The sequence below is a fragment of the Hyperoodon ampullatus genome (assembly GCF_949752795.1).
Source record: "Hyperoodon ampullatus genome assembly, chromosome: 8".
NCBI classification, from domain to species: Eukaryota; Metazoa; Chordata; class Mammalia; order Artiodactyla; family Ziphiidae; genus Hyperoodon; species Hyperoodon ampullatus.
Genome location: NC_136921.1, coordinates 34,873,877 through 34,900,996, shown reverse-complemented (window position 1 = coordinate 34,900,996; position 27,120 = coordinate 34,873,877). Strand labels below are relative to the sequence as shown.

The window sequence follows — 27,120 nt, the reverse complement described above, 5'->3', positions numbered from 1 at the left end:
GGATAAGCAATGTAAATTCATAAAAACTGTGTATACCAGTAGCACTAACTTGTGACTGGAATAAGAACTTTAATTGTGCCAAGTTTTATTCTTGCCAATATTAGCTGTCCTGGTTTCAGTTGCGCACATATGAATGCAGGCGGCCGCCTTTCTGATGTGTAGTTTCTTGCACTGATGAAGAAAAACTGCTGAAGTCATGAGGCTGCTCCAAGCAGAGCCCTCATGTGAGTCATATGAAAGCCCCAGCATTGCTGACCCCTGGCACAAAGGGAGTGAACAAGGACAGGAGAGGCAGAGGGAGAGAGGTTCAAGTGCCGGGTTTTCTCCTTGAACCTAGAAGATTATGGGTCAAGAGCTGTGTGCAAAGACTCTGCAGCCTGGATGCAGCTGCCATTGCTGTTGGGAGGGAGGCGATGCACACAGCTGTCAGAGGAGTGCTCCGGAGATGATGGAGGCTGCGATCGAGGTATTTGTATTCCAGGAGCAGCATCCTCCTCTATCCATAAACCGAGGAGTTCAGAGGCTCCCTTTCTGTAGCAGGGTCTGGTTTTCCTGCACTAGGTCTAAAGCAATAAAAAGAAAATTCTATTAAAGTCACAGAGGATTTGTGACTGTTGTTATCAAATTTGGAGATATCCTTTTAAGCCAAAAGGGAAAAATAATCCTATGCTTTGGGCTGCATGAAACTCACTTGACTTGAAGTCTAGAAAGTTATTCTCTTGAAATCCCTGAAGTACTAAATTAGAGAGCTGAACCTCAAAAAGCAAGCTGCAGTAACGGTACCCTACGGATTAAAAATTTCAGTAATTAGTTCATGTTTATTAGCAATGTTATACTAGAAAATTTTTCTCCTAAAAAGAGAAATTAAGGGGACACGAAAAAAAAAGTGTAGGTTTAACAGAGAAAAATTTGAAACCATCCATCAAAGAAATTTAGGTTAACCTAAGTGTTTAAAGATATATTTTTAGGTGAAGAGAAAATGTTGTGTTTCAGCAGTTGATATCATTATTTTATTTATTTATTTTTTTTAAGGAACTGATGTTCAGGAAAGGTGCCTTTTGGGTGTGTAGGAAGCTTGGAAAACATTTGAAGAGTTAACATCAGGCAAATAAAGAAAAAGTGGTTTATGCTAGCCATTGAGTCTTGACTTTGCATAAATTTTATTCCTGCACTTTCCCTTTTCTCTAGCTAACAGACCTAAAAGAAGCATCATGTTCCATGACTTCATTTCACCCCAGGGGACTTCAGGCTGTCCGTGCCCGGAAGTTCAAGAGTAAAAGGCCACGGAGTAACAGCGATTCTTTTCAGGAAGAGGATCTGAGTCAGGGTTTTCAGTGGGTGAGTGAGCAGCTGATGTTGATCAAGAATTTAATGTGTGCTTGTCTAGAGAGGCTGGGCCTTATTTCCAGGGCAATTACTGAGCAGACCTTCCCAAGTACATTCTGCAATGCTGTCTAATTTCTCTGGGGGGAGAAAAAGGCAACACTAAAAAAATGCTCTTTTCTTTCCCCCCTCTCATTCCTCCTCATTCCCCTTATGCAGAGGAAGAGCCTCCCCTTTGGGGCAGCCTCATCTTACTTGAACTTGGAGAAGCTGGGTGAAGGTTCTTACGCTACAGTTTACAAGGGCATTAGCCGGTGAGTGACTCATTAGCTGGGAGAGACTAGAGATGAGGCTCTCACCCCCAGGATTTGACATTATGAAGCCAGATGACACAGGACAGAAGTTCGGGACCTATGCAAGACCCCATAGTCAATAGGGGAAGACATGATTATTGAAGTAGCCTTGAAAGAAAACAAACTTCCCCTGCCCCAATTAAAATCAGCCCACTAATTTATCAGCTTTTCCTTTTTTTGATTCAATTCAAATTAAACTTTCTCAACTATTGACCCAAAGAACAATTACTGCTCTTCACCTGGTGGGAAGTACAGTTGATAAGGTGTCTCTACAGATATTTTCATATCCCCCCATTCAGCCCAAAACACAATGACAGAGGTTTGCAATGGCAGCCTTGAGTTTTCTCCTTCCTTCTTCCACTTGGCCTTTGTAGAAGAAACTGAAGTTGGTTTCTACAAAGTATGACATATTACGCAAAGAATGATTAATCCTGGGTATTCTACACTTGCAATTCTACACAAAATGGCTGGAGAATAAAAAGATTGTTAATCCAGAAAGCAAGTGCCCATTTTGGCTAATAAAAACTTTGTTAAACGTATTTGAAAGATTCACGAACTCCACAGCTTTTAGTCAAGGTGGGATAGTCAGAAGGTCTGATTTCTTTAATTTATGTTACTCCAATGGAGAAAAATAATGGCTCAAAGTAGTTAAATGTTAATTTTAAGAATTTAATATAAATACAAGACTATTATTTATCTTAGGACTTGTGTTATAATTTTTACTTGTTAAAGAGGATTTTGGAGGAGATACCATTTTAAATATATGATGTAAAAACAGGATTTAATTCACTTCCATAAACTATCTTAGGTACTAAGAATATAAAAGATTTCCTCCAAGGGATTCAGCCTAGTAATAGAATGAAAAATACATTACAAATATATACCCTGTCCAAGTGCACAGAGATATATGTAACAGTGTATTAATTGCAGCAAGATTTATAATAGAAAAAGTAAAAACCTGGTTACAAATATCCATTAATGGAGGACTGGCTAAATTATCACTATATAATGAAATAGCATGCAACCATCTAGAGTATAAGATGTATGAAAAGATGCCCAATATTTTATGAGAAACAAGCAAGTTACAGAACAATATATGATCTCATTTAGAAAAAAAGCACTGTTCATGTATAAATTTGTATGTGCCTAGAGGAATCTGGAAAAATATACAAGGGATTATTAAAAGTAGCTCCTTCTAGTGGTTGAGACTGGAATGGAGAAAGGTCACTCAAACTTTTCACTTTATTTCTTACCACAAAAGCATTACATTTATAATTTTAAAACATATAGAGATAGATGTCAAAAAGGCATTTGATAAATTCAACATCAATTTCTAGTTTTTAAAACTCTGAACGAAATAGGATTAGAATGATAATTACTCATTATGTTGTAGAATAATTTCAAATCAATAGCCTACATACTTTTTCTTTGTTAAATACTAGAGACATCACCATTAAGTTAGAGGTAGGGCAAGACTGCCCACTATTCTCTGTTGTTAAAGATTATCATAAGCATTCTAGCCAATGCAACGAGGAAAAAAAGACTGAATATAATTTTTGTGGATTATAGAATTGTCTACCTAAAAATACCCAAGAGAATCATTTAAGAAACTATTAGAAGTAGTGAGATAGAACAATAAGGTGATCAGTTACAAAATCAAAATATACTTATCAAAAGTTGTCTTATGTATTAGCAATAACCATTTAATAGAAAATACTGTAGGGGAAATTATTCTCAAAAAGCAACAACAAAAAAATCATTACAATAAAAAATGGGCAGGATTGGGACTTCCCTGGTGGCACAGTAGTTGGGAATCCACCTGCCAATGCAGGAGACATGGGTTCAATCCCTGGTCTGGGAAAATCCCACATGCCATGGAGCAAGTAAGTTTGTGTGCCACAGCTGCTGAGCCTGCGCTCTGGAACCCGCAAACCACGACCACTGAGCCCGTGTGCCACAACTACTGAAGCACACGTGCCTAGAGCCCGTGCTCTGCAACAAGAGAAGCCATCGCAATGAGAAGCCTGTGCACCACAGGTAAGAATGGCCCCCGCTCAACGCAACTGGAGAAAGCCCACGTGCAGCAGCGAAGACCCAACGCAGCCAAAAATTAAAAAAAAAAAAAAAGGGCAGGATTTATATAAAGATTTAGTAAGGGACACAAAAGACTTGAAGAAAAAGCCAGAAAGGCATTCATTCATTCTACTCATATTTATTAAGCACCTACTCTGTGCCAGGCACTATTTTAGCCAATAAGGACTCATTGGAAAACAAAAGAGACAAAAATCCCTGCTCTTATGGAGTGTACGTTCTAGTGGGGCTGAGAGAGGCAATAAACAAATGAACTCTTTGACTGAGTTTGTCAAAGAGTGAAAATGCTTTGGAAAAGAATAAAACAGGGAAGAGGAATAGGGAGTGCCAGAGTGGGGTGGTGAATTACTATTTTAAATAGAGAGGAGGCCTCACTGAGAAAGGAACACTTGAACAGAGACTGACAAAGGTGAGGCGTGACCTGTGTGAGTGTGTAGTGGAAGAGAGTTTCAGGCAGAGGGAATAGCAAGTAGCAAATCCCTGAGGCAGGAGCAGGCCTGGCACTGGGCTGGGAGAATGGAAGGATGTGAGGACAGTGAGGAGTTGCAGATGCAGTAGGGCCTTATATGGGGTCTTGTAGATCATTTCAGGGACCCTTGTAAGGATATTTGGATTAGAATATCTAGTAGTACAAAGATGTCAATGATTCTGTAATTTAGAGTTTTAATGTATTCTAAGTATGTTCAAAAGCTACGATAATTAAAATAGTGTAGCACAAGTATAAGACAGATCAAAGAAATATGATCTGTAAAAGTCCAGAACAGTCACAAATCCAAGTATTAGTAAGATCTAATATACAATCATGGTGGCATGTCGAATCAGCAGGGAAAATAAATAAATAAATAAACAGTCCAATAAATGGAGTTGGGACGATTGTTAGCAATTTGGAAAAGGTAAATATACAATATAAATTCCCAGTGGATTAAAGAGTTAAATGAAAAAGGAAACATACAAGAGCTAGAAGAATAAACAGGGGAAGTCTGTGTAACTTTTGGACTGGAAAGGTCTGTCTATATGTAACACTTAAGTCAGAACCTGTAAGGGAAGATTGGACATGTCCGCAGTGCCCCATCTATCCAAGTACGTTCTAGGGACCCCCCCAGTTCTGAGACACCTTAATAGAAGTTTCACTGAAACCATTACCATTGTCCAATTGACACGGGTAACCCTAGAACAAAATAAAATGTGATCCTTTATTGTAGGTGCTCTCAGCATCTTTAAAATGTTGATGTGTACCATGACTCTAAAAAAGATGAAGAAAAATTTTAAAGTATAAAGCATTTTCTAAACATATTTGAACAGAAAAATTTAGGGTAGGGGATAGGGAGAATTTCACAGAGCTATGTTCTGGGTAAAACATTTTGGAAAATACTGAGCATCATAAAAATTTTTAAGTTTAAAATTTCAAAGATATGATAAGGCAAACAAAAGAAATTGGTGAAAAGTATATGCAAAATTATTTCAATAAAAAATGGGCAAACAGGTAAACCACAAAAGAACAGAAAAGACCAATAACCTTATCAAAACTCAGTTCCACAATTATTTAAAGGAATAGAAATTAAAATGTGATAATCCTTTTTACCTATTAAATAGGCCAAAAAATGAAGATAAAAACATGCCCCCCAAAAAGAAACCCCACATTTATGGGGATATGTCAAAGATACCTAGGAGCCAACTGAAAAAGCTCCCAAAGAGCAAAGGTGGAAACATTTGAGCAACAAAATAAATAAAATAGTATTTATTGGGTTGTAACCCAAAGTATAAAGTGACTATGAGGGCTTCCCTGGTGGCGCAGTGGTTGAGAGTCCGCCTGCCGATGCATGGGACACGGCTTCATGCCCCGGTCCGGGAAGATCCCACGTGCCACGGAGCAGCTGGGCCCGTGAGCCATGGCCGCTGAGCCTGCGCGTCCGGAGCCTGTGCTCCGCAATGGGAGAGGCCACAACAGTGAGAGGCCCGCGTACCGCAAAAAAAATAAATAAATAAAGTGACTATGAGTCCATAGTACTGTAAATAAGTGGTTCAGTTAATTAATAAATGGGAGAGAAGAGACAAATTTCCAGATAATTTATGCAGATAACCCACCCTCAAGGTGGTGGAGTGTAACTTTCCAGTGCTTAAGTGTGGGCTACTCATAGTGACATTCTCCCAAAGTTCAGTATGGAAGGGGGCGGGGGGAGAATAACTTTACAGTGAAGAAACCTGACAAGTATTACCTGAGCCAGGTGATTAAGGCCACATCAAAAGCTGTAAATTCTGATGACAGTATGTACCTTTAATATGATGTGATAAAACCAAAACCCATAACTGTGGTCTAATCATAAGAAAAACATCAGAAAAATTCCAATAGAGAGGTATCCTACAAAATACTTGACCAGTACTCCTCAGAACCTTTAATGTCATCAAAAACAAGGAATGTCTGGGAAACTGTCACAGCCAAGAGGAGCCTAAAGAGACATGACAACTAAATGCAATGTGGTGTCCTAGAAAAGATCCTGGAATAGAAAAGGGACGTCAGGTAAAAACTAAAGAAGTCCTGGTAATCATATTGCAATATGTATATGTATCAAATCAGTTTTTTCTCTAATGTTGAACATTTCAGCTATTTCTATTTTTTTCTATTGTAACTAACACAATGAATGATATCTTTCATGCATTTGGAATTATTGAAATCTTTGTTAAGTAACTATTGAGAAAAATTCCTGAGTGTGGTAGTTTTATGGCTTTTCACACATATGATCATGTTGCATTCCCCCAAATTTTACCAATTTACAATGCAACCCACAACAAGCAATACAATTTTACTGAAAAAAAAAAAACCTAAAGAATTCCTAATAAACTAAGGGCTTTAGTTAATGATAATATATCAATGTTGGCTCATTAATTTAACAAATGTGTCATACTGATATAAGATGTTAACAACAGAGGAAACTGGATGTGAGGTATATGAGAATTTTCTGTACTATCTTCTCAACTTTTCTGTAAATCTAAAACTGTTCTAAAATATGAAATCTTAAAGCAACAACAACAACAAAAAACAAACAACGCTGCCTGCTGTTGGCGAGAGGGTGCTGGAATGGCCAGGCTCACGACCAGTTAGTGGTGTGATCACTCTGTGGCACAATTTGGGAACATGTGTTCAAAACAATAAAAATTTGTGCACTGCATACTCTTTGATTTAGCAATTCCACCACGACCCTAAGAAAATAACAGAGGCTGTATGAAAAGATTTATCTACAAATATGAACAAATATGATCGTCCAGGTATTTTTATAATAGTCAAAAGTTAGAAACAATGTTAAAATATTTGGAATTGGCAAAATACATTGTACGTATTTATATGATGAAATGTTACTATTAAATGTCAAATAATACAAGAATGACTAACAGAAAAAGTTAAATGGAGGAAAAACAGGTTCCTAATAATACGATGTGAATCCCACTGTATTAAAAACAATGTACTTATACTTACATTAAAATCTTCTCTGTTCTCTGGCATTGAGCTTACATCAGCAAACAGAACAATGAATAAGGGGAGAGTAAGAGATGAAGAGAGAGAGAGAGAAAGGTGGGACTGGGCAAGTCTGGTAGCACCTAGGAGGCAATTGTAAGAATTTGGCTTTTATTCAGAATGAAATGTGGAGATGACGGTGGGTTTTGAGCACAGAAGTGACTTGTTTTGACTTTCACTTTAAAAAAGATGCCCTGGGCTACTGTTGGAAGTAGACAGTAGGGGTACAAACATATAAGCAGAAAGACTGTTAGGAGGTCATTACAATAATTCAGATGAAAAATAAGAATGGGTCAAACAAGTGCACAAAGGGAAATAAAAGAAACAATATACATCAAAATATGAAGCTGGCTTTGTTGGGTTATTTTTTTCTGTGCTTTCCCATATTCTCCATATTTTCTGTAATAAATATATATCACTTTGGTAAAGAGAAAACAATGGCTTGATATATACATATGACTTTTAAAACTTTTTTATTTTGAGAAACTTGTACATTTCATATACTGGAATAAATTTTGAAGGAAAGCTACTTTTGCTAAACCATCCTTAGTATAAATTGCTGCTATGGGCCATGTCAACAAATCTGCGCCCTTTCCCCCGACTCTTCTAGGATAAATGGACAACTAGTGGCTTTAAAAGTCATCAGCATGAATGCAGAGGAAGGAGTCCCATTTACAGCCATCCGGGAAGGTAAGAACAGTAGAGTGGACCCAAGAGATATTTTAAGTTTTTGATTTGATAAAAATGCATTGAGCCTATCCATTCAGCATCTAGCTTTTTATATTTATAGAAGTAATGTTATAATTGCAATTTTATTCTTCACACCAGTTTTCCAAATCATTTTATTACTTATTCCTGAGGAAATTAGAATTCAAAACTATTATATTCGTTGACCCAAACTATGAACTCAGTGAGTATTTACTAAATATCTTCTGCAAGTTTGGTCCCATGCTAAGTGCTAAGGCTGTATCTATATAACCCTAGAAAAAGCCATACAAAAGAGAAAGTAAATAATATACTCACACAAATTCTCAGTAAGCAGTTTGCCTGAAAATAAGTTGTTGAGATAGCATTTGAAAAACTCCTTAGGAAAACATGTATTTTTAGTGTTAGGCCTGTATTTTCTCTGAACCCTGGACAGTAGAGCAAGTGGGTGAGAAGTCTGGTGGCATCAGATAGACTTGAGCTTCAGTCTTAGATATACCAATTACTAGTGGTGTGACCGTGGGTAGATTACTTTTCCTATTTAAGACTCAATTTATTGCAGAAAGAGGATAATAGTACCTATTTCATTGAGCTGTTATGAGGCTTAAATGAGAATATACATATAAAACACTAATCACAGAGTTTTATCTTCATAGTTCAACAAACGTTGGCTATTATTATTATTCCATTTTTTTTACTTTCCCTTAGTGATGTCTTGTTCACTATCAAGATAACTAACAATTTATAATTTAAAAATCAAGAAGCCAGTATAGTGAAAATAAATCATTAAAATGCAATCTATTAACCTTTTTACATAAGCCATTTGAAATAAAATGGTGGCGCAGTGGTTGAGAATCTGCCTGCCAATGCAGGGGACACGGGTTCGAGCCCTGGTCTGGGAAGATTCCCACATGCCACGGAGCAACTAGGCCCATGAGCCACAACTACTGAGCCTGCGCTTCTGGAGCCTGTGCTCCACAACAAGAGAGGACACGATAGTGAGAGGCCCGCGCACCGCGATGAAGAGTGGTCCCCGCTTGCCACAACTAGAGGAAGCCCTCGCACAAAAACGAAGACCCAACACAGCAAAAATAAATAAATTGATCAACTCCTACCCCCAACATCTTCTTAAAAAAAAAATGATGACAGGATTGCTATTCATTTCATCAAAAACCCAGAGAAATGGCTTCTCCCTGGTCTTTCTTTCTTCCCTTTTAACTACTTCATCTTCCCTTCCTTATGGAGCACATCCTGTACGCAAAGCATGCTGCTGGGTGTTGTGAAGAATGAGAAGAAAAAGCCTGATCTTTGCTCTCTATCTTTTCAGTTGTAACAGAGCAGATGATTCAAGTTGCAACCAGTGTTATGATGGAGGTAACAAAGACCTTGTAAACTGAGATGAGAACAAGTCAATCTCAATGTGGCTAATAGAGTCAATAGAATTTGAACTGAGCTTGGGAGGATGGGTCATGCAAACAGGCATGGAAAAAGGAATTCAGAAAATGAGTTTATAACTGAATTTGATGCCATTTTCAAAAGTCTTCCAGAGCCCCTGGGAAATACATCATTTTGAATTTCAGGAGAAGGGCCAAATGGCTATCAGGTTAGCCGGGGATTTAGCCTGGTAGGATCAGGTGCATTCTGGAGGAAAGTGTGGCCTTAAGTGTTTAATATAATGGAAGCAGTACTTACTGATGTATGTATTAGTGGTCCCCCTGAAAGGATGATCAGATTTAGAAAGAGATGTGTGGATAGGCTAAAGAGGATTTCTGAGCATAATAGACATCCCCAGGTCACCAGCATAAGGGGAGGGTCTCTAGGCCCAGGTTCACCCTGTTCTCATGGTGTTTCCTTTGTGAGCTGAGCTTGCCTGTTGCTTCAGGCCTGCCTCGCTCAGATTTTGCCCACGGCCAACATTTTCGGGATGACATTTGAGTTTAACAGTGAAAACTTCTGCCGGTTTTGCTAACAGATGGTTCTTAGCATGGTTCAGAAAAACTGGATGTGTATTGCTCTGTATGCTAAGTGTTTCTTTTATTGCATATTTACCGAGGAATTGCCTCTCCATCACAGGTGTTTGCAATTACATTTAGTATTCAACTGTGGACTTTCTTGGTTTGTTTTATGGACTTACCTTACTGAATGCTTTGCTTGTTTAATATGAAAAACCACAAAAGGATTTTTTTTGACACATTTGAGGTTGTTAGGCATCCAGTTTCCAACAGTGGATGTTTCTTTTTCCACCAGTGTAAAAGCTGGGAGCCCTTCATAGAGGAGCCCTCTCCCCTCAAGAAGACATGAGGCCTCATCTGAAAACTTCGGCATTGTCCCATTTTTCCTGTAAGAACTTTAAGGATGTGAGACCAGGGAGACAGGAGGTTACATGAGAAGGGCTGAAAGGCAAAAATAAGAACAGCTGGAGTTCATTAGTTAAAATCCAGGGTCACTAGCTAAAAAGGCAACTGAAAGCCATGTGCAGAAAAACTAAATGAACAATACAGACTTCTCTAAAAAACCTTGAAGTAAGAAATACTTTTCCTGAACACTCTGGCTGCTCTAATGGTATATCAGCCAAAGATTTATTGAGTAGGACTTTACTACATGTACAGTCTCTCTACATACAGGTAGAAAACATGCAGCAGTTTATTAATCTGGTCATTTGGAATACTATTTGATTGTAACATGTAATGTTATAAAATTAGCAAAAGTATGAACAGCACTGAGGAAAATACATGTGCCAGATATTTTTCATGTGTTACCTCTTTCAATCTTCTTAATAACTTTTGGAGATAGAGATTACTACGATTCCAGTACAGAGCTATGATTCAAACCAAATCTCTCTGATTCAAAAATCCATACAATCTCGACTTCCGGGTAAGATGGCGGAAGAGTAAGACGCGGAGATCACCTTCCTCCTCACGGATACACCAGAAATACAGCTACACGTGGAACAACTCCTACAGAACACCTACTGAACGCTGGCAGAAGACCCCAGACCTCCCAAAAGGCAAGAAACTCCCCACATACCTGGGTAGGGCAAAGCGGAGAGATTCCCGCACAGAGGATCGGTGCCGAGCGGCACTCACCAGCCCGAGAGGCTTGTCTGCTCGCCCGCCGGGGCGGGCGGCGCTGGAAGCTGAGGCTCGGGCTTCGGTCAGAGCGCAGGGAGAGGACTGGGGCTGGCGGCGAGAACTCAGCCTGAAGGGGGCTAATGTGCCACAGCTAGCCGGGAGGGAGTCCGGGAAAACTCTGGAGCTGCCGAAGAGGCAAGAGACTTGTTCTTCCCTCTTGGTTTCCTGCTGCGCGAGGAGAGGGGATTAAGAGCGCTGCTTAAAGGGGCTCCACAGACGGGCGCGAGTCGCGACTGAAAGCGCGGAGCCCAGTGACGGGCGTGGGACGCTGGGGCTGCTGCTGCCGCCGCCAAGAAGCCCGTGTGCGAGCGCAGGTCACTGTCCACACCGCCCTTCCGGGAGCCTGAGCAGCCCGCCACTGCCGGGGTCCCGGGATCCAGGGGCGGCTTCCCTGGGAGAACGCACGGCGCGCCTCGGGCTGGTGCAACGTCACGCCGACCTCTGCCACTGCAGGCTCGCCCCGCACTCCGTGCCCCTCCCTCCCGCCCGGCCTGAGTGAGCCAGAGTTCCCGAAGAGGCTGCTCCTTTAACCCTTTCCTGTCTGAGCGAAGAACAGACGCCCTCCGGCGACCTACACGCAGAGGCGGGGCCAAATCCAAAGCTGAGACCCGGGAGCTGTGAGAACAAAGAAGAGAAAGGGAAACCTCTCCCAGCAGCCTCAGAAGCAGCGGATTAAAGCTCCACAATCAACTTGATGTACCCTGCATCTGTGGAATACATGAATAGACAACAAATCATCCCAAATTGAGGAGCCAGGAGTCAGTACTGTGCCTCTGAGGTGGGAGAGCCAACTTCAGGACACTGGTCCACAAGAGACCTCCCAGCTCCACATAATATCAAACGGCGAAAATCTTCCAGAGCTCTCCATCTCAACACCAGCACCCAGCTTCACTCAACGACCAGCAAGCTACAGTGCTGGACACCCTATGCCAAACAACTAGCAAGACAGGAACACAACGCCACCCATTAGCAGAGAGGTGGCCTAAAATCATAAAAAGTCTGCAGACACCCCAAAACACACCACCAGACGTGGACCTGCCCACCAGAAAGACAAGATCCAGCCTCATCCACCAGAACACAGGCACTAGTCCCCTCGACCAGGAAACCTACACAACCCACTAAACCAACCTTAGCCACTGGGGACAGACACCAAAAACAACAGGAACTACGAACCTGCAGCCGGCAAAAAGGAGACCCCAAACACAGTAACATAAGCAAAATGAGAAGACAGAAAAACACACAGCAGGAGAAGGAGCAAGATAAAAACCCACCAGACCTAACAAATGAAGAGGTAATAGGCAGTCTATCTGAAAAAGAATTCAGAATAATGATAGTAAAGATGATCCAAAATCTTGGAAATAGAATAGACAAAATGCAAGAAACAGTTAACAAGGACCTAGTAGAACTAAAGATGAATCAAGCATCGATTAAAAACACAATAAATGAAATGAAAAATACTCTAGATGGGATCAATAGCAGAATAACTGAGGCAGAAGAACGGATAAGTGAGGTGGAAGATAAAATAGTGGAAATAACTGATGCAGAGCAAAATAAAGAAAAAAGAATGAAAAGAACAGAGGACAGTCTCACAGACCTCTGGGACAACATTAAACGCACCAACATTCGAATTATAGGGGTTCCAGAAGAAGAAGAGAAAAAGAAAGGGACTGAGAAAATATTTGAAGAGATTATAGTTGAAAACTTCCCTAATATGGGAAAGGAAATAGTTAATCAAGTCCAAGAAGCACAGAGAGTCCCATACAGAATAAATCCAAGGAGAAATACGCCAAGACACATATTAATCAAACTGTCAAAAATTAAACACAAAGAAATCATATTAAAAGCAGCAAGGCAAAAACAACAAATAACACACAAGGGAATCCCCATCAGGATAACAGCTGATCTCTCAGCAGAAACTCTACAAGCCAGAAGGGAGTGGCAGGACATAATTAAAGTGATGAAGGAGAGAAACCTGCAACCAAGATTACTCTACCCAGCAAGGATCTCATTCAGATTTGATGGAGAAATTAAAACGTTTACAGACAAGCAAAAGCTGAGAGAGTTCAGCACCACCAAACCAGCTTTACAACAAATGCTAAAGGAACTTCTCTAGGCAAGAAACACAACAGAAGGAAAAGACCTACAATAACGAACCCAAAACAATTAAGAAAATGGGAATAGGAACATACATATCGATAATTACCTTAAATGTAAATGGACTAAACGCTCCCACCAAAAGACACAGATTGGCTGAATGGATACAAAAACAAGACCCATATATATGCTGTCTACAAGAGACCCACTTCAGACCTAGAGACACATACAGACTGAAAGTAAGGGGATGGAAAAAGATATTCCATGCAAATGGAAACCAAAAGAAAGCTGGAGTAGCAATTCTCATATCAGACAAAATAGACTTTAAAATAAAGACTACTAGAAGAGACAAAGAAGGACACTACATAATGATCAAGGGATCGATCCAAGAAGAAGATATAACAATTGTAAATATTTATGCACCCAACATAGGAGCACCTCAATACATAAGGCAAACACTAACAGCCATAAAAGGAGAAATCGACAGTAACACAATCATAGTAGGGGACTTTAACACCCCACTTTCACCAATGGACAGATCATCCAAAATGAAAATAAATAAGGAAACACAAGCTTTAAATGATACATTAAACAAGATGGACTTAATTGATATTTATAGGACATTCCATCCAAAAACAACAGAATACACATTTTTCTCAAGTGCTCATGGAACATTCTCCAGGATAGATCATATCTTGGGTCACAAATCAAGCCTTGGTAAATTTAAGAAAATTGAAATTGTATCAAGTATCTTTTCCGACCACAATGCTATGAGACTAGATATCAATTACAGGAAAAGAGCTATAAAAAATACAAACACATGGAGGCTAAACAATACATTACTTAATAACGAAGTGATCACTGAAGAAATCAAAGAGGAAATAAAAAAATACCTAGAAACAAATGACAATGGAGACACGACGACCCAAAACCTATGGGATGCAGCAAAAGCAGTTCTAAGAGGGAAGTTTATAGCAATACAATCCCACCTTAAGAAACAGGAAATATCTCGACTAAACAACCTAACCTTGCACCTAAAGCAATTAGAGAAAGAAGAACAAAAACATCCCAAAGTTAGCAGAAGGAAAGAAATCATAAAAATCAGATCAGAAATAAATGAAAAAGAAATGAAGGAAACAATAGCAAAGATCAATAAAACTAAAAGCTGGTTCTTTGAGAAGATAAACAAAATTGATAAACCATTAGCCAGACTCATCAAGAAAAAAAGGGAGAAGACTCAAATCAATAGAATTAGAAATGAAAAAGGAGAAGTAACAACTGACACTGCAGAAATACAAAAGATCGTGAGAGATTACTATAAGCAACTCTATGCCAATAAAATGGACAACCTGGAAGAAATGGACAAATTCTTAGAAATGCACAACCTGCCAAGACTGAATCAGGAAGAAATAGAACATATGAACAGACCAATCACAAGCACTGAAATTGAAACTGTGATAAAAAATCTTCCAACAAACAAAAGCCCAGGACCAGATGGCTTCACAGGCGAATTCTATCAAGCATTTAGAGAAGAGCTAACGCCTATCCTTCTCAAACTCTTCCAAAATATAGCAGAGGGAGGAACACTCCCAAACTCATTCTACGAGGCCACCATCACCTTGATACCAAAACCAGACAAGGATGTCACAAAGAAAGAAAACTACAGGCCAATATCACTGATGAACATAGATGCAAAAATCCTCAACAAAATACTAGCAAACAGAATCCAACAGCACATTAAAAGGATCATACACCATGATCAAGTGGGGTTTATCCCAGGAATGCAAGGATTCTTCAATATACGCAAATCAATCAACGTGATACACCATATTAACAAATTGAAGGAGAAAAACCATATGATCATCTCAATAGATGCAGAGAAAGCTTTCGACAAAATTCAACACCCATTCATGATAAAAACCCTGCAGAAAGTAGGCATAGAGGGAACTTTCCTCAACATAATAAAGGCCATATATGACAAACCCACAGCCAGCATCGTCCTCAATGGTGAAAAACTGAAACCATTTCCACTAAGATCAGGAACAAGACAAGGTTGCCCACTCTCACCACTCTTATTCAACATAGTTTTGGAAGTTTTAGCCACAGCAATCAGAGAAGAAAAGCAAATAAAAGGAATCCAAATTGGAAAAGAAGAAGTAAAGCTGTCACTGTTTGCAGATGACATGATACTATACATAGAGAATCCTAAAGATGCTACCAGAAAACTACTAGAGCTAATCAATGAATTTGGTAAAGTTGCAGGATACAAAATTAATGCACAGAAATCTCTGGCATTCCTATATACTAATGATGAAAAATCTGAAAGTGAAATCAAGGAAACACTCCCATTTACCATTGCAACAAAAAGAATAAAATATCTAGGAATAAACCTACCTAAGGAGACAAAAGACCTGTATGCAGAAAATTATAAGACACTGATGAAAGAAATTAAAGATGATACAAATAGATGGAGAGATGTACCATGTTCTTGGATTGGAAGAATCAACATTGTGAAAATGACTCTACTACCCAAAGCAATCTACAGATTCAATGCAATCCCTATCAAAATACCACTGGCATTTTTCACAGAACTAGAACAAAAAATTTCACAATTTGTATGGAAACACAAAAGACCCCGAATAGCCAAAGCAATCTTGAGAACGAAAAATGGAGCTGGAGGAATCAGGCTCCCTGACTTCAGACTATACTACAAAGCTGCAGTAATCAAGACAGTATGGTACTGGCACAGAAACAGAAAGATAGATCAATGGAACAGGATAGAAAGCCCAGAGATAAACCCACGGACATATGGTCACCTTATCTTTGATAAAGGAGGCAGGAATGTACAGTGGAGAAAGGACAGTCTCTTCAATAAGTGGTGTTGGGAAAACTGGACAGGGACATGTAAAAGTATGAGATTCGATCACTCCCTAACACCATACACAAAAATAAGCTCAAAATGTATTAAAGACCTAAATGTAAGGCCAGACACTATCAAACTCTTAGAGGACAACATAGGCAGAACACTCTATGACATAAATCACAGCAAGATCCTTTTTGACCCACCTCCTAGAGAAATGGAAATAAAGACAAAAATAAACACATGGGACCTAATGAAACTTAAAAGCTTTAGCACAGCAAAGGAAACCATAAACAAGACCAAAAGACAACCCTCAGAATGGGAGAAAATATTTGCAAATGAAGCAACTGACAAAGGATTAATCTCCAAAATTTATAAGCAGCTCATGCAGCTCAATAACAAAAAAACAAACAACCCAATCCAAAAATGGGCAGAAGACCTAAATAGACATTTCTCCACAGAAGATATACAGACTGCCAACAAACACATGAAAGGATGCTCAACATCTTTACTAATTAGAGAAATGCAAATCAAAACTACAATGAGATATCATCTCACACCAGTCAGAATGGCCATCATCAAAAAATCTAGAAACAATAAATGCTGGAGAGGGTGTGGAAAAAAGGGAACACTCTTGCACTGCTGGTGGGAATGTGAATTGGTACAGCCACTATGGAGAACGGTATGGAGGTTCCTTAAAAAACTACAAATAGAACTACCATATGACCCTGCAATCCCACTACTGGGCATATACCCTGAGAAAACCATAATTCAAAAAGAGACATGTACCAAAATGTTCATAGCAGCCCTATTTACAATAGCCCGGAGATGGAAACAACCTAAGTGTCCATCATCGGATGAATGGGTAAAGAAGATGTGGCACATACATACAATGGAATATTACTCAGCCATAAAAAGAAATGAAATTGAACTATTTGTAATGAGGTGGATGGACCTAGAGTCTGTCATACAGAGTGAAGTAAGTCAGAAAGAGAAAGACAAATACTGTATGCTGACACATATATATGGAATTTAAGAAAAAAAAAGGTCATGAAGAACATAGGGGTAAGACAGGAATAAAGACACAGACCTACTAGAGAATGGACTTGAGGATATGGGGAGGGGGAAGGGTAAGCTGTGACAAAGTGAAAGAGCGGCATGGACATATATACACTACCAAACGTAAGGTAGATAGCTAGTGGGAAGCAGCCGCATAGCACAGGGAGATCAGCTCGGTGCTTTGTGACCGCCTGGAGGGGTGGGATAGGGAGGGTGGGAGGGAGACGCAAAAGGGAGGGGATATGGGAACATATGTATACATATAACTGATTAAATTTGTGATAAAAAAAAAAAAAAAAAAAAAACTTTTCAGCAGCCAAAAGGTATACTGTGTATTTATAATGGGTTGAAAAATCATACTGACAGATAGCTAATATAATATGTTTGTCTATTCTAGAAAAAGTTTAGGAATTGCCTGTGTTTATACAAAGTTATTACAGTTTAAAGTCACAAAATCACCTCACAAGTGTCCTGTGTCTGTGTACAGTCATTATTGATTATTTACTTTCTGTAGTTCATGAGAAAATGTTTAAAACTCAGCCAATTTCCTATGGCACAGGATTTTATTAAATCATCTCCACCAAGAGATAGAGATGCTAAGGTTAATTTTGATATTAGCCTAAGAAAGAATAATTTAGATATAAGTAATTTAGATGCAAATATATTATAAAACAGTCTTTCAGGGCTTTACAGTTCAACATAACTTATTTGAAAGCAATAAATAAATATTTGTGCAACATTAAAAAAAAAAAAAAAAAAATCCATACAATCTCTTAGCATTCATTCCATGAGTATTTACTGAGCACCTATTTTGGCCAGGTACTCTGATGGCTGCTAGATACACAGCAGCAGACACAATAGGCGTGTTCCCTACCCTATTCCTCTGCTAATTAAAAAGATTAGCCACCTTCATAGCAACTTAGAGAATCTTTCATAACTAGCTGTATAATTATATATATTTTTCCAAGTTTGCAAACATTTTCTTTTTTCTCTTTTTTTAATACATTTTTATTGGAGTATAATTGCTTCACAATGCTGTGTTAGTTTCTGTTGTACAACAAAGTGAATCAGCCATATGCATACATACACCCCCATATTCCCTCCCTCTTGAGCCTCCCTCCCACCCTCCCTATCCCACCCCTCTAGGTGGTCACAAAGCATGGAGCTGATCTCCCTGTGCTATGCGGCTGCTTCCCACTTGCTAACTATTTTACATTTGGTACTGTATATATGTCCATGCCACTCTCTCACTTTGTCCCAGCTTCCACCTCCCACCAACCCCCCCAATGTCCTCAAGTACATTCTCTATGTTTACATCTTTTTTCCTGCCCTGCCACTAGGTTTATCAGTTCCATTTTTTTTAGATTCCATATATGTGTGTTAGCATACAATATTTGTTCTTCTCTTTCTGACTTACTTCACTCTGTATGACAGTCTCTAGGTCCACCCACTTCACTATAAATAACTCAATTTCGTTTCTTTTTATGGCTAATATTCCATTGTATATATGTGCCACATCACATATACCTAAACGTTTCGATGGACGTTTAGGTTGCTTCCACGTCCTGGCTATTGTAAATAGCGCTGCAATGAACATTGTGGTACATGTCTCTTTTTGAATGATGGTTTTCTCAGGGTATATGGCCAGCAGCGGGATTGCTAGGTCATATGGTAGTTCTATTTTTAGTTTTTTAATGAACGACCATACTGTACTCCCTACTGACTGAACAAATTTACATTCCCACCAACAGTGCAAGAGGGTTCCCTTTTCATCAAACCCTCTCCAGCATTTTTTGTTTGTAAATTTTTTGATGATGGCCATTCTGACAGGTGTCAGGTGATACCTCATTGCAATTTTGATTTGCATTTCTCTAATGATTAGTGACATTGAGCATCTTTTCATGTGCCTCTTGGCCATCTGTATGTCTTCTTTGGTGAAATGTCTATTTAGGTCTTCTGCCCATTTTTTAATTGGGTTGTTTGTTTTTTTGATATTGAGCTCCATGAGCTGTTTGTATATTTTGGAGATTAATCCTTTGTCCATTGTTTCATTTGCAAATATTTTCTCCCATTCTGAAGGTTGTCTTTTCATCTTGTTTATGGTATCCTTTGCTGTGCAAAAGCTTTTAAGTTTAATTAGTTGCCATTTGTTTATTTTTGGTTTTATTTTCATTACTCTAGGAGGTGGGTCAAAAAAGATCTTGCTGTGATTTATGTCAGAGTGTTTTTCCTATGTTTTCCTCTAAGAGTTTTATAGTGTCTAGTCTTACATTTAGGTGTTTAATCCATTTTGAGTTTATTTTTGTGTATGGTGTTAGGGAGTGTTCTAATTTCATTCTTTTACATGTAGCTGTCCAGTTTTCCCAGCACCACTTATTGAAGAGGCTGTCTTTTCTCCATTGTATATTCTTGCTTCCTTTGTCTTAAATTAAGTGACCGTATGTGCATGGGTTTATCTCTGGGCTTTTTATCCTGTACCATTGATCTATATTTCTGTCTTTGTGCCAGTACCATAGTGTCTTGATTACTGTAGCTTTGTAGTATAATTTGAAGTTGAGGAGCCTGATTCCTCCAGCTCCGTTTTTTTTTTTCTCAAGATTGCTTTTGCTATTCACGGTCTTTTGTGTTTCCATACAAATTGTAAAATTTTTTGTTCTAATTCTGTGAAGAATGCCATTGGTAGTTTGATAGGGATTGCATTGAACCTGTAGATTGCTTTGGGTAGTAGAGTCATTTTCATAATATTGATTCTTCCAATCCAAGAACATTGTATATTTCTCCAACTGTTTATATCATCTTTGATTTCTTTCATCAGTGTTTTATAATTTTCTGAGTACAAGTCTTTCGCCTCCTTAGTTAGGCTTATTCCTAGGTATTTTATTCTTTTTGTTGTGATGGTAAATGGGATTGTTTCCTTAATTTCTCTTTCTGATTTTTCATTGTTAGTGTATAGGAATGCCAGAGATTTCTGTGCATTAATTTTGTATCCTGCAATGTTACCAAATTCACTGATTAGTTCTAGTAGTTTTCTGGTGGCATCTTTAGGATTTTCTATGTATGGTATCATGTCATCTGCAAACAGTGACAGTTTTACTTCTTGTTTTCCAATTTGCATTCCTTTTATTTCTTTTTCTTCTCTGATTGCCATGGCTAGGACTTCCAAAACTATGTTGAATCATAGTGGCGAGAGTGGACATCCTTGTCTTGTTCCTGATCTTAGGGGAAATGCTTTCAGTTTTTCACCATTGAGAATGATGTTTGCTGTGTGTTTGTCATTAATGGCCTTTATTATGTTGAGGTAGGTTCCCTCTATGCCCACTTTCTGGAGAGCTTTTATCATAAATGGGTGTTGAATTTTGTCAAAAGCTTTTTCTGCGTCTATTGATATGATCATATGGTTTTTATTCCTTAATTTGCTAATATGGTGTATCACATTGATTTTCGTATATTGAAGAATCCTTGTATTCCTGGGATAAATCCCACTTGCTCATGGTGTATGATCATTTTAATACGTTGTTGGATTCTGTTTGCTAGTATTTTGTTCAGGATTTTTACATCTATGTTCATCAGTGATATTGATCTATAATTTTTTTTGTGATATCTTTTTCTGGTTTTGGTATCAGGGTGATGGTGGCTTCATAGAACAAATTTGAGAGTGCTCCTCCATCTGCAATTTTTTGGAAGAGTTTGAGAAGGATCGGTGTTAGCTCTTCTCTAAATGTTTGATAGAATTTGCCTGTGAAGCCATCTGGTCCTGGACTTGTGTTTGTTGGAAGATTTTTAATTACAGTTTCAATTTCATTACTTGCAATAGGTCTGTTTATATTTTATAATTCTTCCTGGTTCAGTCTTGGGAAATTGTACCTTTCCAAGAATTTGTGGTTGTCCATTTTATTGGCATATAGTTGTTCGTAGTAGTCTCTTATAATCCTTTGTATTTCTGTGGTGTCAGTTGTGATTTCTCCTGTTTCATTTCTAATTTTATTGATTTGTGTCATCTCCCATTTTTTCTTGATGAGTCTGGCTAAGGGTTTATCAGTTTTGTTTGTCTTCTCAACCAACTTTTAGTTTTATTGATCTTTGCTATTGTTTTCTTTGTTCTATTTCATTTATTTCTGCTCTGATATTTATGATTTCTTTCCTTCTACTGACTTTGGGTTTTCTTTGTTCTTCTTTCTTTAGTTGCTTTAGGTGTAGGGTTAGATTCTTTATTTGAGATTTTTCTTGTTTCTAAGGTAGGATTGAATTGCTATAAACTTCCCTCTTAGAACTGCTTTTGCTGCGCCCCATAGGTTTTGGGTCATTGTGTTTTCGTTGTCATTTGTTTCTATGTATTTTTTTATTTCTTCTTTGATTTCCTCAGTGATCTCTGGTTACTTAGTAGTGCACTGCTTAGCCTCCATGTATTTGTGTTTTTTACAGTTTTTTCCTGTAATTGATTTCCAGCCTCATAGCATTGTGGTCAGAAAAGGTGCTTGATATGATTTCAATTTTCTTAAATTTTCCATGGCTTGATTTGTGACCCAAGATGTGACCTATCCTGGAGAATATTCCCTGTGCACTTGAGAAGAAAGTGTGTTCTGCCACTTTCAGGTGGAATGTTCTATAAATATCAATTAAATCTATCTGGTCTATTGTGTCATTTGAAGCTTGTGTTTCCTTATTTATTTTCTGGTTTGATGATCTGTCCACTCGTGTAAGTGGGGTGTTAAAGTCCCCTACTATTATTGTGTTACTGTCGATTTCCCTCTTCATGGTTGTTAGCATTTGCTTTATGTATTGAGGTGCTCCTATGTTGGGTGCATAAACATTTATATTTATTATATTTTCTTCTTGGATTGATCCCTTGATCGTTATGTAGAGTCCTTCCTTATCTCTTGTAACAGTCTTTATTTTAAAGTCTATTTTATCTCATACGAGTATTGCTACTTCAGCTTTCTTTTGATTTCCATTTGCATGCAATATATTTTTCCATCCCTTCACTTTCAGTCTGTATGTGTCCCTAGGTCTGAAGTGGGTCTCTTGTAGACAGCATATATATGGGTCTTGTTTTTGTATCCATTCAGCCAGTCTGTGTCTTTTGGTTGGGGCATTTAATCCATTTACATTCAACGTCATTATTGATATGTGTGTTCCTATTACTATTTTCTTAATTGTTTTGGGTTTGTTTTTGTAGGTCCTTTTCTCCTCTTGTGTTTCTTGCCTAGAGAAGTTTCTTTAGCATTTGTTTAAAGCTGGTTTGGTGGCGCTGAATTCTCTTAGCTTTTGCTCGTCAGAAAAGCTTTTGATTTCTCCTTTGAATCTGAATGAGATCCTTGCTGGGTAGAGTAATCTTGGTTGTTGGTTTGTCTCTTTCATCACTTTAAGTATATCCTGCCACTCCCTTCTGGCCTGCAGAGTTTCTGCTGAAAAATCAGCTGATAACCTTATGGGGATTCCTTTGTATGTTATTTGTTGCTTTTCCCTTGTTTCTTTTAATATTTTTTCTTTGAATTTAATTTTTGATAGTTTGATTAATATGTGTCTTGGCGTGTTTCTCCTAGGGTTTATCCTGTATGGGACTCTCTGCACTTCCTGGACTTGGGTGACTATTTCCTTTCCCATGTTAGCAAAGTTTTCCATAATCTCTTCAAATATTTTCTCAGACCCTTTATTTTTCTCTGGGACCCCTATAATTTGAATGTTGGTGCATTTAGTGTTTTCCCAGAGGTCTCTGGGATTGTCTTCAATTCTTTTCATTCTTTTTCCTTTATTCTGCTCCTCAGCAGTTGTTTCCACCATTCTGTCTTCCAACTCACTTATTCGTTCTTCTGCCTCAGTTATTCTGTTATTGATTCCTTCTAGTGTATTTTTCATTTCAGTTATTGTAGTGTTCCTCTCTGTTTGTTTGTTCTTTAGTTCTTCTAGATCTTTGTTAAACATTTCTTGTATTTTCTCAATCCGTGCCTCCATTCTATTCCTGAGATTCTGGATCATCTTTACTATCATTACTCTGGATTCTTTTTCAGGTAGATTGCCTATTTCCTCTTCATTTATTTGGTCTTGTAGGTTTTTACCTTGCTCCTTCATCTGTGACATATTTTTTTTTCTGTCTCTTTGTTGTTGTTGTTGTTGGGTGGGATTGTGTTCCTGTCTAACTGGTTGTTTGGCCTGAGGCTTTCAACACTGGAGTCTGTAGGCTGTTCGGTAGAGCTGGGTCTTGGTGCTGAGATGAGGACCTCTGGGAGACCTCACTCCGATGAATATTCCCTGGGGTCTGAGGTTCTCTGTAGTCCAGTGGTTTGGACTCAGAGCTCTCACTGCAGGAGCTTCGGCCTGACTGAAGCTTGTGAACCAAGATCCCACAAGCGCATGGGGTGGCAAAAAAAAAAAAAAAAGAAAAAACAGAAAAAAGGAGAACAATAACAAAGAGTAAAGAATAAACTTAGACTAGGAAACTAACACATATGTTAGAAAGAATATAAAAATAAAAATATAGATGAAGGTAAAACAGAACCACAATTGTAAAAAAGAGAAGGAAAAAAGAAAAAAAAAGGTGGAAAAGGCCTTGGCTGTGGAGGATGAGGCCTAGGCAGGGGCAGGGTTTGGGCAGTGGGCAGGGCCTATGCTTAGGACCCAAAGGGCTGGAAAAGGCCCTGTGGGATGGGGGCAGGGGTGAGGCTTAGGCTCAACAGAAGGGGCCCAGGCATGCCTCTGGTCTCAGAGGGTGGGGGACCCGGCCTGGGAGGCCAGCAGGCCTCCTGGGCCCGAGTGGGTGGGGCAAGCACCCTCTGCTCCTCTCCTGCTCCCCCGGTCCTGGAGGGCCCCTCCCACCTGCCCCTCCTGTTCTCCCCTGCCCTCCCTCCTATGCCCCCAGGACCACTGTGGCCTGGAGGGGGCCTCTGAGAGCATAGGACCTGGCCTGAGAGCCAGGCAGGCTCCCAGGCCTTTTGGGCAGTGGAAATGCTCGTCACACTCCCCCCTGATCCAAGACCCCGAGGGTCCCTCCAGGAATGGGAACCCCTCCCCACTTCCAGCCATCCCTCAGGGGCACTGGTCCTGTCTGGCCTCCACTTCTCCTTCCTTCTTGGTTCCCCCATGTCCTACCAGTTTGCTTGGGGGTTCCTCCCATCTCCTTGGGCATTGAGGTCCCCCACCAGCATCTGGCAGGCTCCCTAGTTGTGGGGAGACATGAACTCCATGTCTTCCCATGCTTCCATCCTGACTCTGCCCCCCATAATTATATTTTAAATGTTTATTTTTGCAACTAGGAGATAACACTTTCATTTGAATAGGCAAATATTAAAAGGTTTTATATAAGAACAAGTTCCCTAGTTTTATTAACCTATGTACAAATGTCTTAATAATGTGCATTATTTTGAATATCTTTCTATAAAAATAGAAACTTGGTTTAGAAAGAACTTCCAGGACTTTCAGCCTGTTAGCAGAATTAGTGAGGAAGCAATCATAGAACTAATCTTTTTTGAAGGGCACATGACATAATCTTCCTCCCAATTCAGTCTTTTTTTTGAAACTTTACATCAACTCTAGTTGGTAAAGTGTTATTTTTGTCATAGTGATGAAGGAATATGAACTTCAGAGAGGTTAGGTTACACATCTGAGGTCACAGAGCTAGTAATCAGTCATTACTTATTCAAATCCATTCTATTATATTCAAAATATCCTTTCTACTTTATTATGATAAATTTAGAAATCCTTAACTCAAGCATTTTCCTTTTGCAACAGTTAAAATAAAAATAGAAATCTATTTTTATGATACATTTTGTATAAGTGTTAAGCAAAATACAGGAGAGACATTTTAAAGAAAATACTATACAATATTGTATATTTGTCAATTCTGATTCTTTCATCCACTCTACAGCACTGTAACTGCAAGTCTTTAAGTTAGAAAACTGTGTCAGCTGAGAATCTTTTAATACCATTCTCTAGTAGAAAACATTACAAAATAATTATTCCCAGTCCATATATGAGAAAACTGAGCCAAAAATAGAGGCACCTCTGCAAGGTCATACAGTGAGGTGGAGGATAGCAATTAGAAGTACTGAGTTGCTGGTTACCACATATAGATTACGATAGGCCTGGTTGTCAAGAAGTCCTCCGTTAAATGCAATCAAATCACATCAGGGACATAACACATTTATATGTGCATAGTTGTATTTTTATAAAACAAAATAATGCCATGTGATTGGGATAACAATTCCAAAGAAGTCAGATGATAACTATTATCTAACATTTGTCTTCATATTTTTCTAAATTTATGTAGGTGATTTCTTGGAATGCATAACTCAGCTCATTGACTTGATTTGTGACACTCAGGCCAGAGAAAACATGGCATCAGGAACTACAAATTCTTTTCAATTCAATGCCCAATGTGGGTTGGGCCTGAGAATTGGCTCCATTATTGACTGCTACATAAATTCATGACAACTGTCTGGTCTTCATTAATTCACAAGCACTTACTGAGCACCACATGCCAGGCATATGCTAGGTGCTTAAGGAGTTCAGAGCCTAGGAGGGCTTTGACTACCAGGCACTCACTCTATATAGCTGTGCCCCAGGACTTTGAGAATCAGCCTTGTTCTTTGTCATTGTCATCTTTACATTTTCTTCTAAAGTAGAACAGAGAGTAACATCAAACATCCAGACCCATTTCACTTGCAAAGCTTCAATTTTCCTAAAACTTCACTAAACCACAAACCCAATGAAATTAACAAAACAAAGAAATTAAATATTCTCATATCATTGCAAGATGAAAATGATAATTTTTTTCTAAATTATTACTCTCTTACATATATTAGAATCAGGTTAAATTTCATTAGCTGGAATTTCATTGGTATTTAGTTGGTCATATTAAACACCTTTTGGGACACTTAAAGAAAGAAATACTTTACATTTTTTAAATGAGCTGACTAACGTTTCGTCATGGGTCATTTTTTCTGATTTTGGGATTATGTTGTTTTCTTCAGGTTTTCTCTTTGGATTTCTGGGTGTTCTCATGATCATACCAAGTTAGTATATGTAAAATTCTTAGACCAGTGCCTGGCATGTGGTAAATGCTCAATGAGTGTTAGCGATCATCATCATCATCATTATCATTATAAAAGTATTTTAGAAGCACTTAAAAGTAATTCTATTATGATTCCATTTGTCTGGAGCTTTAAAGACTCCCTTGTTTATCTTTGTGTCTACTTTGAAGAAGAACAAAAATAAGTATATCTAGACTATGTGAATTATAAAAACAATAATTTGAGAGGAATCAGAATGCTCTGATTTTAGGATTTTTCCTCTTCTCATTTGGCTTTGCATCCCTCAGCTATTTATCCTGTAGAACACACCATACTCTGCTGTGAAGTTTACGAGGTAGCCTTGAAATTAGAAGAAAAGACCTTTCCTTCTTGGGTTTCAGACCCACACATCTGAGGTGTAGGCATCTTAGATATCTCTGCTGGATGGACCAAACAACATACCAATATCATGAGAAAACTGCTTTAAACATCATCTACTCTTTCACGTAAATTCCCTATTATTACTCGTCAAAAGTCACAGTTTCTGTATAAGTATTTCAATGGTTCTGGGGTGTTAAAAAAAAAAAAGCAGTAGTAGACATGTCATAACACACCCGACATTTATAACTAAAATAAACATGGAATAAAAGCATCTTCAACAGAAATACTCTATGCCAACCAATAGTATGCATAGAAATATTAGGTAATTAGTGACCACTAATTCAATAGCAAATATTTACCGAGTGCTTATAATATCCCAGACATTGTTGTAGCCACTGCCAATACAGCAATAAGCAAAAGAGACAAAAGTGCCTGCTCTCATTGGAGTTCATACTCTGAAAGGTGGAGGCAGACAACAAACAGATAATATGTCAGGGGTGATAAGTGCTCTGGAGAAGGATACAGCAGGGCACAGGGATAGAGGACACCTGAGGGTGGGGCAGGGGCAGGGGCTCGGACTTATATATATAATATGAGAGGAGACCTG

General features: G+C 38.6%; 1 protein-coding gene across 4 annotated transcripts in view; it reads left to right on the top strand.

Moving 5' to 3' along the window:
- Positions 1-343: 343 nt before the first annotated feature.
- Positions 344-27,120, top strand: part of CDK15 (cyclin dependent kinase 15) — a gene marked incomplete at both ends in the record, with an annotated part of 99,362 nt that continues 72,585 nt past the window's right edge. For 2 of the 4 annotated variants that reach the window (XM_079709776.1, XM_079709775.1), the window contains 4 exons: positions 344-466; positions 1,189-1,338; positions 1,543-1,637; positions 7,889-7,968. In XM_079709776.1, coding sequence (XP_079565902.1) covers positions 344-466; positions 1,189-1,338; positions 1,543-1,637; positions 7,889-7,968 — 448 coding nt within the window. The remainder of the gene's footprint in view (positions 467-1,188; positions 1,339-1,542; positions 1,638-7,888; positions 7,969-27,120) is intronic. The other 2 variants (XM_079709778.1, XM_079709777.1) reach the window with 2 other exon arrangements.